The 13,712-nt window shown below is 43.7% G+C and overlaps 1 protein-coding gene across 1 annotated transcript; it reads left to right on the top strand.

Annotated features, from left to right (window-relative positions):
- Window positions 1-290: 290 nt before the first annotated feature.
- rsph3 (radial spoke head 3) lies at window positions 291-13,440 on the top strand. The gene is made up of 9 exons (XM_055873130.1): window positions 291-577; window positions 973-1,060; window positions 1,154-1,295; window positions 1,422-1,567; window positions 2,472-2,675; window positions 3,663-3,825; window positions 7,814-7,900; window positions 8,332-8,438; window positions 13,267-13,440. The coding sequence occupies exons 1-8, from the start codon at window positions 465-467 to the stop codon at window positions 8,406-8,408; spliced, it is 1,020 nt and encodes a 339-aa protein (XP_055729105.1). The 5' UTR covers window positions 291-464; the 3' UTR covers window positions 8,409-8,438; window positions 13,267-13,440.
- Window positions 13,441-13,712: the final 272 nt, after the last annotated feature.

Genomic DNA, 13,712 nt, shown 5'->3' with positions numbered 1-13,712 from the left:
TAATGAGCTTTTTCTCCTAAATGCATTTTATTAGGCAATATTTTAATTAAAGTAAAGATTTTGTTTTTCCATACTGCAGTGCATAGGATTATATTTATTATTGAACTGTACATAAGGGTCCATAAGAGTGAAGTGGAAGACCATCATATTAAAATGAAATTACTTGAGCTGAATATATGTCAGTCCTGCATAAAATGTAAATGGCTTTCTTTGCTAGCCCCCCCCCCCCCCCCCCCCCCCCCAACCAAAAAAACAAAACTACTAGCTGGCAACCGAGGAAGTGATGTAACAGCAAAGTTACACTTCCTGGAAATCGTTGCTATGACAAACATCAACAACTGGACATTCTTCTTCACTTTCATTTAGCTACCAGTTTTAATGTTTTTATCAAATAATACGGTTTGTTTTTATTAGAATAATTTTGCTAGTTAGAGATTAGTTAATTGCTAACAGTAAGTCAAAGAATGACATCCGTTTTACAGCCTCAAAAGGAGGCTCCAAACGGGACTTACACATTCGCCAGTCGCCCAAGACCTGTTCAAAACCGCACAAAATACAGAGAGCCCGTCGCGGAGCAGTAAGTTTGATAGTCATAACGACATATGCTGTCAGTAACTGACAGTTTAGCCAAAAGCTCACTTCAGCAGCGTAAACAAGTACACTTTTTGCACAATGAAATGGGTAGCTAGCATATTGCCAGCATAGCAGAGTTGGGGTCAGTTCCATTTCGATTCCTGTCAGTTGTTGTACTGTATGTGTTGCAGGGTCAGGCAGCTGAAATAGTGCTTGCAAGTGTTCAGGTTTTCAATAAGTACGCTATCCAGTCTTGATTGATTAAAAAACAGGTGCAAAACCTGGTGCATTTATGTAACTACATTAGTGCACGGCTGTGGATAAGTGTATGCTAATTCGTTTTTAATCAAGATTGTACATAGAATTTTTCTTTTTAGCACCTGTTTCCTTGTCATGCAGAAGTGATGGACAAAGCAATTATGGAAACATCATGTATGACCGACGTGTTGTCAGGGGAAACACATATGCCCAGCACATCCTACCAGTGGTGAGTTTCCAGCTCACCAAGTCAGATATTGAAAGTGATAACCACATTGGTAAAATGTTTCCATTACATCTTGTATCATTATGTATTGGCCAGGCAGCTCAGCCTGACCCTATTGAGGTCCAGAGACAGCAGGATTCCAGAAGGAGATCGGTCGCTCGGAAGCGTGCCATGGAGCAGTTCAGGCCCAGGACTCCAGAGGCTCTGGAGGGAAGGAAGCACATAGATGTACAGACAGGTAAAACCTAAATCTATGGGTAAAACAGAACAACATCTCAGCTGCCTACTGTCATTGTTGATTGATAGGACAACACAGAGGTTGGATTATTTCCAGAGCTGTAAATAATTACTTGGATTATTTCAGAGCTTTATCTTGAGGAGCTGAATGATCGCAGAGAGGACACCAGCGTCGAGTGCCAGACCGATGCCTTCCTGGACAAACCGGCCACCCCCCTCTTCATTCCTGCCAAGTCCGGTAAAGATGTGGCCACACAGATAGAGGAGGGAGAGGTATTACGTCTTTTTATTTTTTCTCTTCATTGCTGTGTAATGAAAACAATTCAACATTTGTGAAGGAGCTTCCTTCAAATGGATTGGCAACAGGTTGAAAACACGTTAGGCATATATTTGTATTTATTATGGATCCCCATACTCTTCCTGGGTTCCAAACAAGATTAAGGCGATTACATCAGAAAAAATATAAACAAAACAGTACATCATTCAACACATTATTACACCACTACATATCTACAATACAACTGTAACGGCTGTCGACGTCGTTCTCCTCCGACGAGGAGGAGCATGGATCGGACCAACACGCAGTGAGGTATGTGGACATGATGATTTTAATAATAATAACGAAGACGAAAATACACTTGAACAAACTACAAAACAACAAATGACGTTAAACAGACCTGAACATGAGAACTTACATAACACGAAGAACGCGCGAACAGGAACAGACTAAACAAACGAAACAGTCCCGTGTGGTGACGAACACAAACACGGAAGACAATCACCCACAAACAAACAGTGAGAACAGCCTACCTTAATATGGTTCTCAGAGGAAACGTCAAACACCTGCCTCTAATTGAGAACCATATCAGGCAACACATTTAACCCAACATAGAAACACATAACATAGAATGCCCACCCCAACTCACGCCCTGACCAACTAAACACATACAAAAACAATGGAAAACAGGTCAGGAACGTGACAACAACATGTATAATATAACAATGTGTGTGTGCCTGTGTGGGTGTGACTCTTCACAGTCCGCATTGTTCTAAAAGGTGTAGTTTCATCTGTTGAAACAGTATATTTGAAAATGTATTCAACACACTTTTAACCCTCTTTTTTTTTTTTTACCCACTTTAACCCCTCCCTGCCCATGTCCCCTGCCTTGCCCTGCAGCTGTTTGACTTTGACATGGAGGTGTGCCCGGTGTTGGAGGTGCTGGTGGGGAAGACTGTGGAGCAGGCCCTGCTGGAGGTCATGGAGGAGGAGGAGTTGGCCAGTCTGCGGGCACAGCAGCGTGCCTTCGAGGAGCTCCGCAACGCCGAGCTGGTGGAGGTGCAGCGGCTGGAGGAGCAAGAGAGACGCCACCGTGAGGAGAAGGTACAGGAACAGGACCACCAGACATGGCTGCTGCCACACGGATACATGTAACCAATTCTCAGGCCAAATATAAATGAAGGGATAGATTATTTAAAAAGAGTTAATATCCATTACTCTCAATAGTGCAACAGAGGTGGTTTGTTAGGGTGCTGAGTGGTTGTCTGCTTGCCTGAGACCTGAAAACATTTGCTTCCTGAGTGAATGCCTAGGCTTTTTATTTATTTTTTATTTTAAATTTTCTCCCCTTTTCCCCCCAATTTTCGTGGTATCCAATCGCTAGTAATTACTATCTTGTCTCATCGCTACAACTCCCGTACGGGCTCGGGAGAGACGAAGGTCGAAAGCCATGCGTCCTCCGAAGCACAACCCAACCAAGCCGCACTGCGCCTCCAACCCGGAAGCCAGCCGCACCAATGTGTCGGAGGAAACACCGTGCACCCGCCCCCCTCGGTTAGCGCGCACTGCGCCCGGCCCGCCACAGGAGTCGCTGGAGCGCGATGAGACAAGGATATCCCTACCGGCCAAACCCTCCCTAACCCGGACGACGCTATGCCAATTGTGCGTCGCCCCACGGACCTCCCGGTCGCGGCCGGCTGCGACAGAGCCTGGGCGCGAACCCAGAGACTCTGGTGGCGCTGCTAGCACTGCGATGCAGTGCCCTAGACCACTGTGCCACCCGGGAGGCCTTAAAGTAGCTATTTTTACAAACACACAGGGGAGGAATCAGAAAGACCAGACTATTGGAATTCTTTGCATTTTGGTTGTTATCAGTCAAGTAAAATAAAACGCCTGACGAATAGAGCAACCTCAGAGCATGCTTAACTTGAGCGACTGCTCAGGGCACTTTCCCCAGGCAATAAGGCAACCCTTAATGTCAATCCCTGACCTGGGTTCGATACCTGCTCAGACACCATAGCATGAGGTTCCAGACAGACTCTTTGGAGGGAAACAGAACCATGACTTTCATTATCTCTCTTCTCTGGTCAGGAGCGTCGGATCACCCAGCAGCGAGAGGTGCTGAAGAAGGAGATGGAGACTGCGGACAAGATTGCGGCGAGAGCGTTTGCCCAGCACTACCTGGCCGACCTGCTCCCCTCGGTCTACACCACGCTGAGGGAACACGGCTACTTCTACGACCCTGTGGAGAGAGGTCAGTCTTCCCCCAGGGCCCTGCGGAGTGTCCCTTGACCCTTTCCTCCAACAACTTCCTTTAGACAGTTACATAAGAGGTGGTGCTACATGAGATGTTCAATGCACAAGAGAGGACTGCCAAGACTGGTATTAGTTTGGTATTTTATTAGAATTCCCATTAGCTTTTATAGAGAAGAAGTAGAGAAAAAGCTTAAGTTCCTGAAACAACGATATTATGAAGCAGGCTCAAAGGAAACCAAATTACTAGCATGGAGACTCAGGAAACAACAAGCACATAATACCATTTTCAAAATAAAAGACTCCAAAACAAAGAAGATCACATGCAAATTAGATGAAATACAGAATGCATTTGAATCATATTACACAAATCTGTACAAGCAACCAGAAAAGGCAGATGCACAGACAATAGAGCACTTTTTGAACTCACTTGATCTCCCCTCAATTGGGACCGAGCAAAATGATAGACTAACTTTAGAAATATCCGACGAAGAAATTAATAAAGCAGTATCTCAACAAAAAGTCAACTTGTCTCCAGGCACTGATGGCTTCCCTTCAGAATGGTTCAAGACCTTCAGAGAGCAATTAGCACCTCTACTTAAGGCCTGTTTTAACTGGACTCTGCGGGGGGGGTCTCCCACCGTCATGGAGAGAGGCCATCATATCTGTAATCCCAAAAGAGGGTAAAGATAAGAAGGAATGCAGTTAATATAGACCTATCGCAATTCTTAACACAGATTATAAACTATATGCATCAATAATAGCCAAAAGAATGGAGAACATAATCCCAGAATTGATTGACGGAGATCAAACTGGTTTCATACAAAATAGGCAGATACAGGACAATATAAGGAGAACACTACATGTCATGGACCACATTACTCAGAATAAGACAAGTGCAATATTAATCAGTCTTGATGCAGCAAAAGCATTTGATTCAGTGGGATGGGATTACCTATTCCAAGTTATGGAAAGATTTGGTTTCAACAAAGAAGTGATACAGTGCATCAAAACACTGTATTCATGTCTGACCGCTAGAATAAAGATAAATGGACAATTGACACGAACGATAAAATTAGAGCGAGGGGCAAGACAAGGCTGTAATCTTTCACCCACGCTCTTCTCCTTGTACCTCGAACCATTAGCACAGGCAATAAGACAGGACCCAACCTTAGAGGGAATAACAATAAGAGGCAGTGAACATAAGAGATGCATGTATGCTGATGACGTTCTGTTATTCCTTAAAGACCCAGGCTCAAGTGTACCTAGATTGATGGATGTTTTACAAACATTTGGAACATATTCAGGCTATGTGCTTAACGTACACAAGACTCAAGCCGTAGTATATAATTATACCCCACAGGAAGAGCTGAAGAGTAGGTATAACTTCACCTGGACCTCTTCATCCATTAAATATCTTAGAGTATATCTACCAAGACCTAGACCGGTGGAATTCACATCCCTTAGATCTTAGTAGTAGAATTGAAACAATCAAAATGAACATCCTGCCAAGGTTACTGTATTTGTTCCAATCACTGACCATAGAAATCCCGCCTAAACAGTTTAGGGAATGGGATAAACGGATATCAAGGTTTATCTGGAACAGTAAGAGACCAAGAACTAGATATACAACATTACAATTACCAAAAAACAGTGGGGGTATGGCCTTACCAAACCTTAAAGATAATTATGTGTCGGCCCAATTGAGACCTCTGGTGTGTTGGTGCAATTCAGAATCGAAATCCAAAAGGAAAGACATGGAGACTACTTTGACAGAGATACCCATACAGTCAGTTTTGGGAAATAAGGACATGGTAAAAGAAATATACAATAGACAAAATCAGTGGATTCATTTCTCTCTGAAGACATGGTTTAGGGTAGTTAAGCAAAATAATTTAGACAGAAAGATCAAACTGCTGAGTTGGCCTGCATACGACCCCAGCTTCATCCCTGCAACTCAGGACAGCAGATTTAAACAATGGACGCAGAAAGGCATCACATCATTCAGTACAATTATAAGGAATGGGGACCTAGATAGGTCCTGGAAGTTAAGTAAAAAACATGGCTTGGATAAACAAGATTTTTACAGACACCTACAAGTTCGACACTATTTCTTAAGGGAGATTGTAACGGTCCTGACCTGTTTTATGTTGTTTTTTGTATGTGTTTAGGTCAGGGCATGTGTTTTGGGTGGGCAGTCTATGTTATCTGTTTCTATGTTGGTTTTGGTTTCCTGGTATGGCTCTTAATTAGAGGCAGGTGTTTTGCGTTCTCCTCTAATTAAGAGTCATATTTAGGTAGGGTGTTCTCACTGTTTGGTTGTGGGTGATTGTCTCCTGTGTCTGTGTCGATGTTACACCATACGGGATTGTTTCGGTTTGTTCGTGCGTTTTTGTAGTAAGTACTTGTTCGTTCGTTCTGCGTGTGTTATGTCAGTTCGTCGTACTAGTCTGTCTATTTTCGTTTTGTTATTTTGTTAGTTTATTCAAGTATAGTTTGTTTCGTTTTGTCTTATAAATAAAACTCATCATGTTTTCACAACCCGCTGCGCCTTGGCTCGATCACTACACCTCCTCTTCTTATGAAGAGAGAGAGGAACGCCGTTACAGAGATAAAAGTGACTGACCCTCGAGCACCTCCAAAATTAATCCAAGTATTCACTAACACATACAACTTGGGGAGTAACAAAAAAACTATTTAAAATCTCTACTTGGGTATTCAATCCTTAAAGATACAATCTACAAACTATATTAAAAAGAAATGGGAGGAGGAACTTAACATTGAAATAACTGATGAAACATAGTTGAACATATTAGAGACTCGCCAAAGCTCCACCAACTCAAGATCATGGAGAGTATTCTGTTGGAAGAATGTTATACGTTTCTTCATAACACCTAAACTGAAATCAAAACCGCCTGGCTCACTACACCCTTGTTGGAGAGAATGCTGTCTATTGAGGGTGGATCACTCTCATATCTTTTGGACTTGCCCCGCAATCGAAACTTACTGGGGAGAAATAAGATCTAACATTGGAAAAATAATGGGATTTGACATAGAACAAACATTAATTTCTTTGTACTTGGGTGAAATACCTGATAACTTACACAATAGAGAAAAGTACCTCTTGAAGGTCCTACTGGCAGCCAGTAAAAAGGCTATCACTAGGAAACGGCTACAAAAAGACCCTCCCACAGTGACACAATGGATAGACATTGTAGAAGAAATACACCACATGGAGCGTATGACCTTTGCTTTAAGAACTCAACAGGAGAGACGTCAAGAATACTGGGAGAAATGGGTTTCATACTTGGAAAATGTCTAATTCAAAGATGCTAATGTAACTGATATGATGATATGATGATGAAGGAATGATGTGCACTGTAACTGATATGATGATGAAGGAATGACGTGCACTGTAACTGATATGATGATGAAGGTATGACGTGCACTGTAACTGATATGATGATGAAGGAATGACGTGCACTGTAACTGATATGACGATGAAGGTATGACGTGCACTGTAACTGATATGATGATGAAGGTATGACGCACTGTAACTGCCAGATCTTTTTTGTTCTTTTATTTTACTTTATTTGTACTTTCTTTGTGTTCCTACAATAAAAACAAAGTCTAAAAATAAAAATAAAATAATTCCCATTAGCTGTTGCGATGGCAGCAGCTGGTCTTCCTCGGGTCCACGTGAAGATCCATGGAAGAATCTCACTGCATAATCCTCGCGTCCTTGCTCCTTGCCTCCTGGAGGTGAAGGTCAGAGGGGAGGGACATCTGGCTTTCTTATCCAATGGGTTTTGAGGAGGCGAGAAGAGAGGACGCAAGGAGTATGCAATTGAGATTCTCCCTATGTATAGTTCGAGTACCAACATATTAAGTATTTGGTTCTAAAGATGCATGCATATTTACAGTGTTTAACATTCAATGTGTTTTTTGTTTTTTTTCACATGTGTGCTCTGGTCTTCTCTAATGTACAGATATTGAGACTGGCTTCCTCCCGTGGCTGATGGCTCATGTCAGTAACACTTTGGAGAAGAGATATGTGGCAAGAGCAGTGCTGGACAGTAAGTGGATGAATGCACTTTTGGGATTTTTTAAATATCAATACTTCAAATCTTAGTATCTGTGCAGTTATCACATTCCCATAAAGCCTACCACAGAAGTGCATTTGCTGTGAGGCCCTTTTGAGATTTAACTGGTGATAAACATTGTTTTGGTTCCATCTAGTGGCTATTGTTTTATACTACAGAGGCTATTGTAATTTAGAGAACCACCTCCCTGGCATTTACAGTGCTGCAGTTCTGAACTCAAATATCCTACAAAGATCATTGATGCAACAACAACCTATAAAATGCCGTTTCAAAGACACGTGTAATGCTTATGTTATATCTGTGTTATGTCCACAAGGGGTACTAGAACCATGAATGTTAAACCCACCAGGGTACTCCGACCCAGACCAAAGAGTTATAGCATACCCTCTCCGTATTTGTTTCAGTGCTTATCCATGATGTCACCCAGAAGAGGCTGGAGCTGTTCCAGCAGATGCAGCCCCACGACCACTCCACCCAATGAGGGCCTGTACCACTATGGGGGGACATACAGGTAACATCAGCCAATTCGAAAGAACCAGCATTTGTTGATGGTATAAACAAATGAATAAACCCACTGCCTGTATGCTTCTTAAGGCTATGTATTTGATATTGGATCCAGAACCATTGATGCTGTGAGTGTGTTAGTTTGAATGAAAGAGACCTCCCCATTCTGTCAGGCCTGAATCCAAAACTTTTGCATTCCGTGTAGAACCCTCTGTCGAAAGGGTTCTATCTGGAACCAAAAGGATTCTTCAAAGGGTTCTCCTATGGGGACAGCCGAAGAACCCTTTAAGCATGTAGCTTGAAATGCATGCCTGCATAACTCAAGTTTTCATACAAATCTTTCATCCGTGTTACACACAACTCTGACTTTTGTCACACCTTAAATGTGTCAGACTTAACATGCATGAATGATTTGTATGAAAACTTGAGTTATGCAGGCATGGATTTCAAGCTACACGCTTAAAGGGTTCTTCGGCTGTCCCCACAGGAGAACCCTTTGAAGAAACCTTTCTGGTTGCAGGTAGAATCCTTTTGGTTCCAGATAGAACCCTTTCAAGTTATGATTCGGTCCTTAGAGAAATGTACTACATGCTGGCCTACACCACTTAACAGCTCCTCCCTTGAGTTACAATCAAAATCAGGATGGTAGAGTGACTGATAAAGCAGGTTGATATTAATGTTTTTAACCACACATCTGTAAGAATAGAAGAAGCTTAGAGCACTGTTTTTACACCTGACGACTCATTGCTATTGCATATACAGTAAATAATCATCGTTGTTCCAAGATGGCGTAGCAGTCGGACGTGTGTTTGTATTGTCCTGTATTGTCCTGTAGCGTGTAAATAGTCTTCGTATTTTTCGTATACATTTCGTATATATTTTAATTTCACTTTCCATCTAGGAACTGAATATACATTCCTACATTCCGCCTCACCCAATGTGGTACGGACCTGCTATTTTTTTTATACTTTAGAACCGTAACCCCAAGCAGAAGCTAGCCAGATAACTAGCTACTAGCTAGTAGTCAGTTAGCCACTGCTGCGGTCTTCACCCTCAACTCGGACACAGCCAGCTTCAATACCGGGCCAACACCTGCCAGTCTGCAAGCGCGATATCAACCGAGAGCATATAGGACTGCTTTTTCTCTACCACATCACCGGATTCCTGACGCAAGCTCTGGACAATTACACCGTATCATCACAGCTAGCTAGCTGCAACCGAGTGGCTACTACTGGCTAACACCTCTGTCCCGAAGCAAGCACCAGTTAGCCTTGAGCTAGCCTCGAGCTAGGCCCATCTGCCGGCTAGCTGCAAGCGCGATATCAACCCAGAGCATATAGGACTGCTTTCTCTCTACCACATCACCGGATTCCTGACGCAAGCTCTGGACAATTACACCGTATCATCACAGCTAGCTAGCTGCAACCGAGTGGCTACTACTGGCTAACACCACTGTCCCGAAGCAAGCACCAGTTAGCCTTGAGCTAGCCTCGAGCTAGGCCCATCTGCCGGCTAGCTGAAGAGCTAGCGCTAGCGCCACTGCGCCAGACCCCCTCCGTCTGAGCAGACCACCCCCCGGGCTACTAACTTTATACGCCGCGTGCTAGCTTAGTGGAGGCCTCCTCTGCTCCATCTACGGCTGCCCCCTGGACACTATGATCACTTGGCTACATAGCTGATGCATGCTTGACTGTCCATTAATTCACGGTACTCCATTCTGTTTATTTGTGTTTTACCTGTCGGCTCTGTGCTTTAACTCAGGATCTGTGTGTAGTTAATCCGACCCTCTCTGCCTAGTCGTCGCCATTTTTACCTGTTGTTGCTCAGCGATCACTGCCTCATTGCCTGTATCCGCCACGGGTCCGCGGTCAAACGACCACCCCTCATCACTGTCAAACGCTCCCTAAAACACTTCTGCGAGCAGGCCTTTCTAATCGACCTGGCCCGGGTACCCTGGAAGGATATTGACCTCATCCCGTCAGTTGAGGATGCCTGGTCATTCTTTAAATGTTACTTCCTCACCATATTAGACAAGCATGCTCCGTTCAAAAAATGCAGAACCAAAAACAGATATAGCCCTTGGTTCACTCCTGACCTGACTGCCCTCGACCAGCACAAAAACATCCTGTGGCGAACTGCAATAGCATCGAAGAGCCCCCGCGATATGCAACTGTTCAGGGAAGTCAGGAACCAATACACGCAGTCAGTCAGGAAAGCAAAGGCCAGCTTTTTCAAGCAGAAATTCGCATCCTGTAGCTCTAACTCCAAAAAGTTCTGGGATACTGTAAAGTCCATGGAGAACAAGAGCACCTCCTCCCAGCTGCCCACTGCACTGAGGCTAGGTAACACGGTCACCACCGATAAATCCGTGATAATCGAAGACTTCAACAAGCATTTCTCAATGGCTGGCCATGCCTTCCTCCTGGCGACTCCAACCTTGGCCAACAGCCCCGCCCCCCCCGCTGCTACTCGCCCAAGCCTCCCCAGCTTCTCCTTTACCCAAATCCAGATAGCAGATGTTCTGAAAGAGCTGGAAAACCTGGACCCATACAAATCAGCTGGGCTTGACAATCTGGACCCCCTATTCCTGAAACTGTCCGCCGCCATTGTCGCACCCCCTATTACCAGCCTGTTCAACCTCTCCTTCGTATCATCTGAGATCCCCAAGGATTGGAAAGCTGCCGCGGTCATCCCCCTCTTCAAAGGGGGAGACACCCTGGACCCAAACTGTTACAGACCTATATCCATCCTGCCCTGCCTATCTAAGGTCTTCGAAAGCCAAGTCAACAAACAGATCACTGACCATCTCGAATCCCACCGTACCTTCTCCGCTGTGCAATCCGGTTTCCGAGCCGGTCACGGGTGCACCTCAGCCACGCTCAAGGTACTAAACGACATCATAACCGCCATCGATAAAAGACATTACTGTGCAGCCGTCTTCATCGACCTGGCCAAGGCTTTCGACTCTGTCAATCACCATATTCTTATCGGCAGACTCGGTAGCCTCGGTTTTTCTAATGACTGCCTTGCCTGGTTCACCAACTACTTTGCAGACAGAGTTCAGTGTGTCAAATCGGAGGGCATGTTGTCCGGTCCTCTGGCAGTCTCTATGGGGGTACCACAGGGTTCAATTCTCGGGCCGACTCTTTTCTCTGTATACATCAATGATGTTGCTCTTGCTGCGGGCGATTCCCTGATCCACCTCTACGCAGACGACACCATTCTATATACTTCCGGCCCTTCCTTGGACACTGTGCTATCTAACCTCCAAACGAGCTTCAATGCCATACAACACTCCTTCCGTGGCCTCCAACTGCTCTTAAACGCTAGTAAAACCAAATGCATGCTTTTCAACCGTTCGCTGCCTGCACCCGCACGCCCGTCTAGCATCACCACCCTGGACGGTTCCGACCTAGAATATGTGGACATCTATAAGTACCTAGGTGTCTGGCTAGACTGCAAACTCTCCTTCCAGACTCATATCAAACATCTCCAATCCAAAATCAAATCAAGAATCGGCTTTCTATTCCGCAACAAAGCCTCCTTCACTCACGCCGCCAAACTTACCCTAGTAAAACTGACTATCCTACCGATCCTCGACTTCGGCGATGTCATCTACAAAATAGCTTCCAACACTCTACTCAGCAAACTGGACGCAGTTTATCACAGTGCCATTCGTTTTGTTACTAAAGCACCTTATACGACCCACCACTGCGACCTGTATGCCCTAGTCGGCTGGCCCTCGCTACATGTTCGTCGTCAGACCCACTGGCTCCAGGTCATCTACAAGGCTATGCTAGGTAAAGTGCCGCCTTATCTCAGTTCACTGGTCACGATGGCTACACCCACCCGCAGCACGCGCTCCAGCAGGTGTATCTCACTGATCATCCCTAAAGCTAAAACCTCATTTGGACGCCTTTCCTTCCAGTTCTCTGCTGCCTGCGACTGGAACGAATTGCAAAAATCTCTGAAGTTGGAGACTTTTATCTCCCTCAACAACTTTAAAAATCTGCTATCCGAGCAGCCAACCGATCGCTGCAGCTGTACATAGTCCATCTGTAAACTACCCACCCAATTTACCTACCTCACCCCCCATACTGCTTTTATTTATTTACTTTTCTGCTCTTTTGCACACCAGTATCTCTTCTTGCACATGTTCATCTGATGATTTATCACTCCAGTGTTAATCTGCTAAATTGTAATTATTCGATTTATTGCCTACCTCATGCCTTTTGCACACATTGTATATAGATTCTCTTTTTTCTACCATGTTATTGACTTGTTTATTGTTTACTCCATGTGTAACTCTGTGTTGTCTGTTCACACTGCTATGCTTTATCTTGGCCAGGTCGCAGTTGCAAATGAGAACTTGTTCTCAACTAGCCTACCTGGTTAAATAAAGGTGAAATAAAAAAAATAAAAATAAAAAAATAGCCCATACTATTATAGCCGGTCTGGTCCCAGATCTGATTGTGCTGTCTAAAGCCACAGTGTTTATAAATACAAATATTTGCATCAGCATGTTGTTGTTAATCCAACGGTCCTGGCTAAATGCAAAAATCCATCAAGATTACGTATTGGGCATTCCTCTCCATTCAGACAGTTCTGTCTTTCTCCAAACAGAATCCAATCACATTATTTGTTGATATTCTGAACGAACACCAATTTGATTATTTTAAAGTGTTTAATCTAACCCAGGCAGCACAGCACCTTTAATCATATGTACTGTACGTAATGTAATCCATTACAAAGTTAATCTCTGTTGCTGCTACTGTGTTCAGAAAGTTAACACAAACCATATTGTTGTTGTTTTTTTTGGTCTGTTTTCTTTACAGGGAATGCATTTCAAATGAAAAGTTGAGGAGCTGAATGGCGAAAGGAAAATCTCTACATATCTGTGCAACACAGTACATTAAATGGTTATTGAAAAAATGATTTACTCTACTTATATTCATGATTTGAAAATATCAAACAACTGTCTACAATAAAGACTATAGATTTAACTCTTAGCATTTTCCACAAATCGCATTAGTCTCTGGTTTCATGGACAGTGCTTTTTATAGCCTATTAGTTTCCTGTCCTTACCCGTAGTGTTGTAGACAGAGTTTACTGACTTTTGATGTGATGTGTTGTAGGCTTGTGTTTCAGTAGCCCATAATCTGCAATTGGTGACTTGTCTTATTTTCCCCACTGGTATAGTCATTTTCCCAAAATTGTATGTCTCTTGAAATTATACTGGTGTTCAATCACTAAATTCCGGTTTACAAAAAGTCACATCCCT

The sequence above is a fragment of the Salvelinus fontinalis genome, chromosome 20 (genome assembly GCF_029448725.1).
Source record: "Salvelinus fontinalis isolate EN_2023a chromosome 20, ASM2944872v1, whole genome shotgun sequence".
Taxonomy (NCBI): domain Eukaryota; kingdom Metazoa; phylum Chordata; class Actinopteri; order Salmoniformes; family Salmonidae; genus Salvelinus; species Salvelinus fontinalis.
The sequence above is the reverse complement of the archived record's forward strand: the minus strand, read 5'-3'. Positions and strand labels throughout refer to the sequence as shown.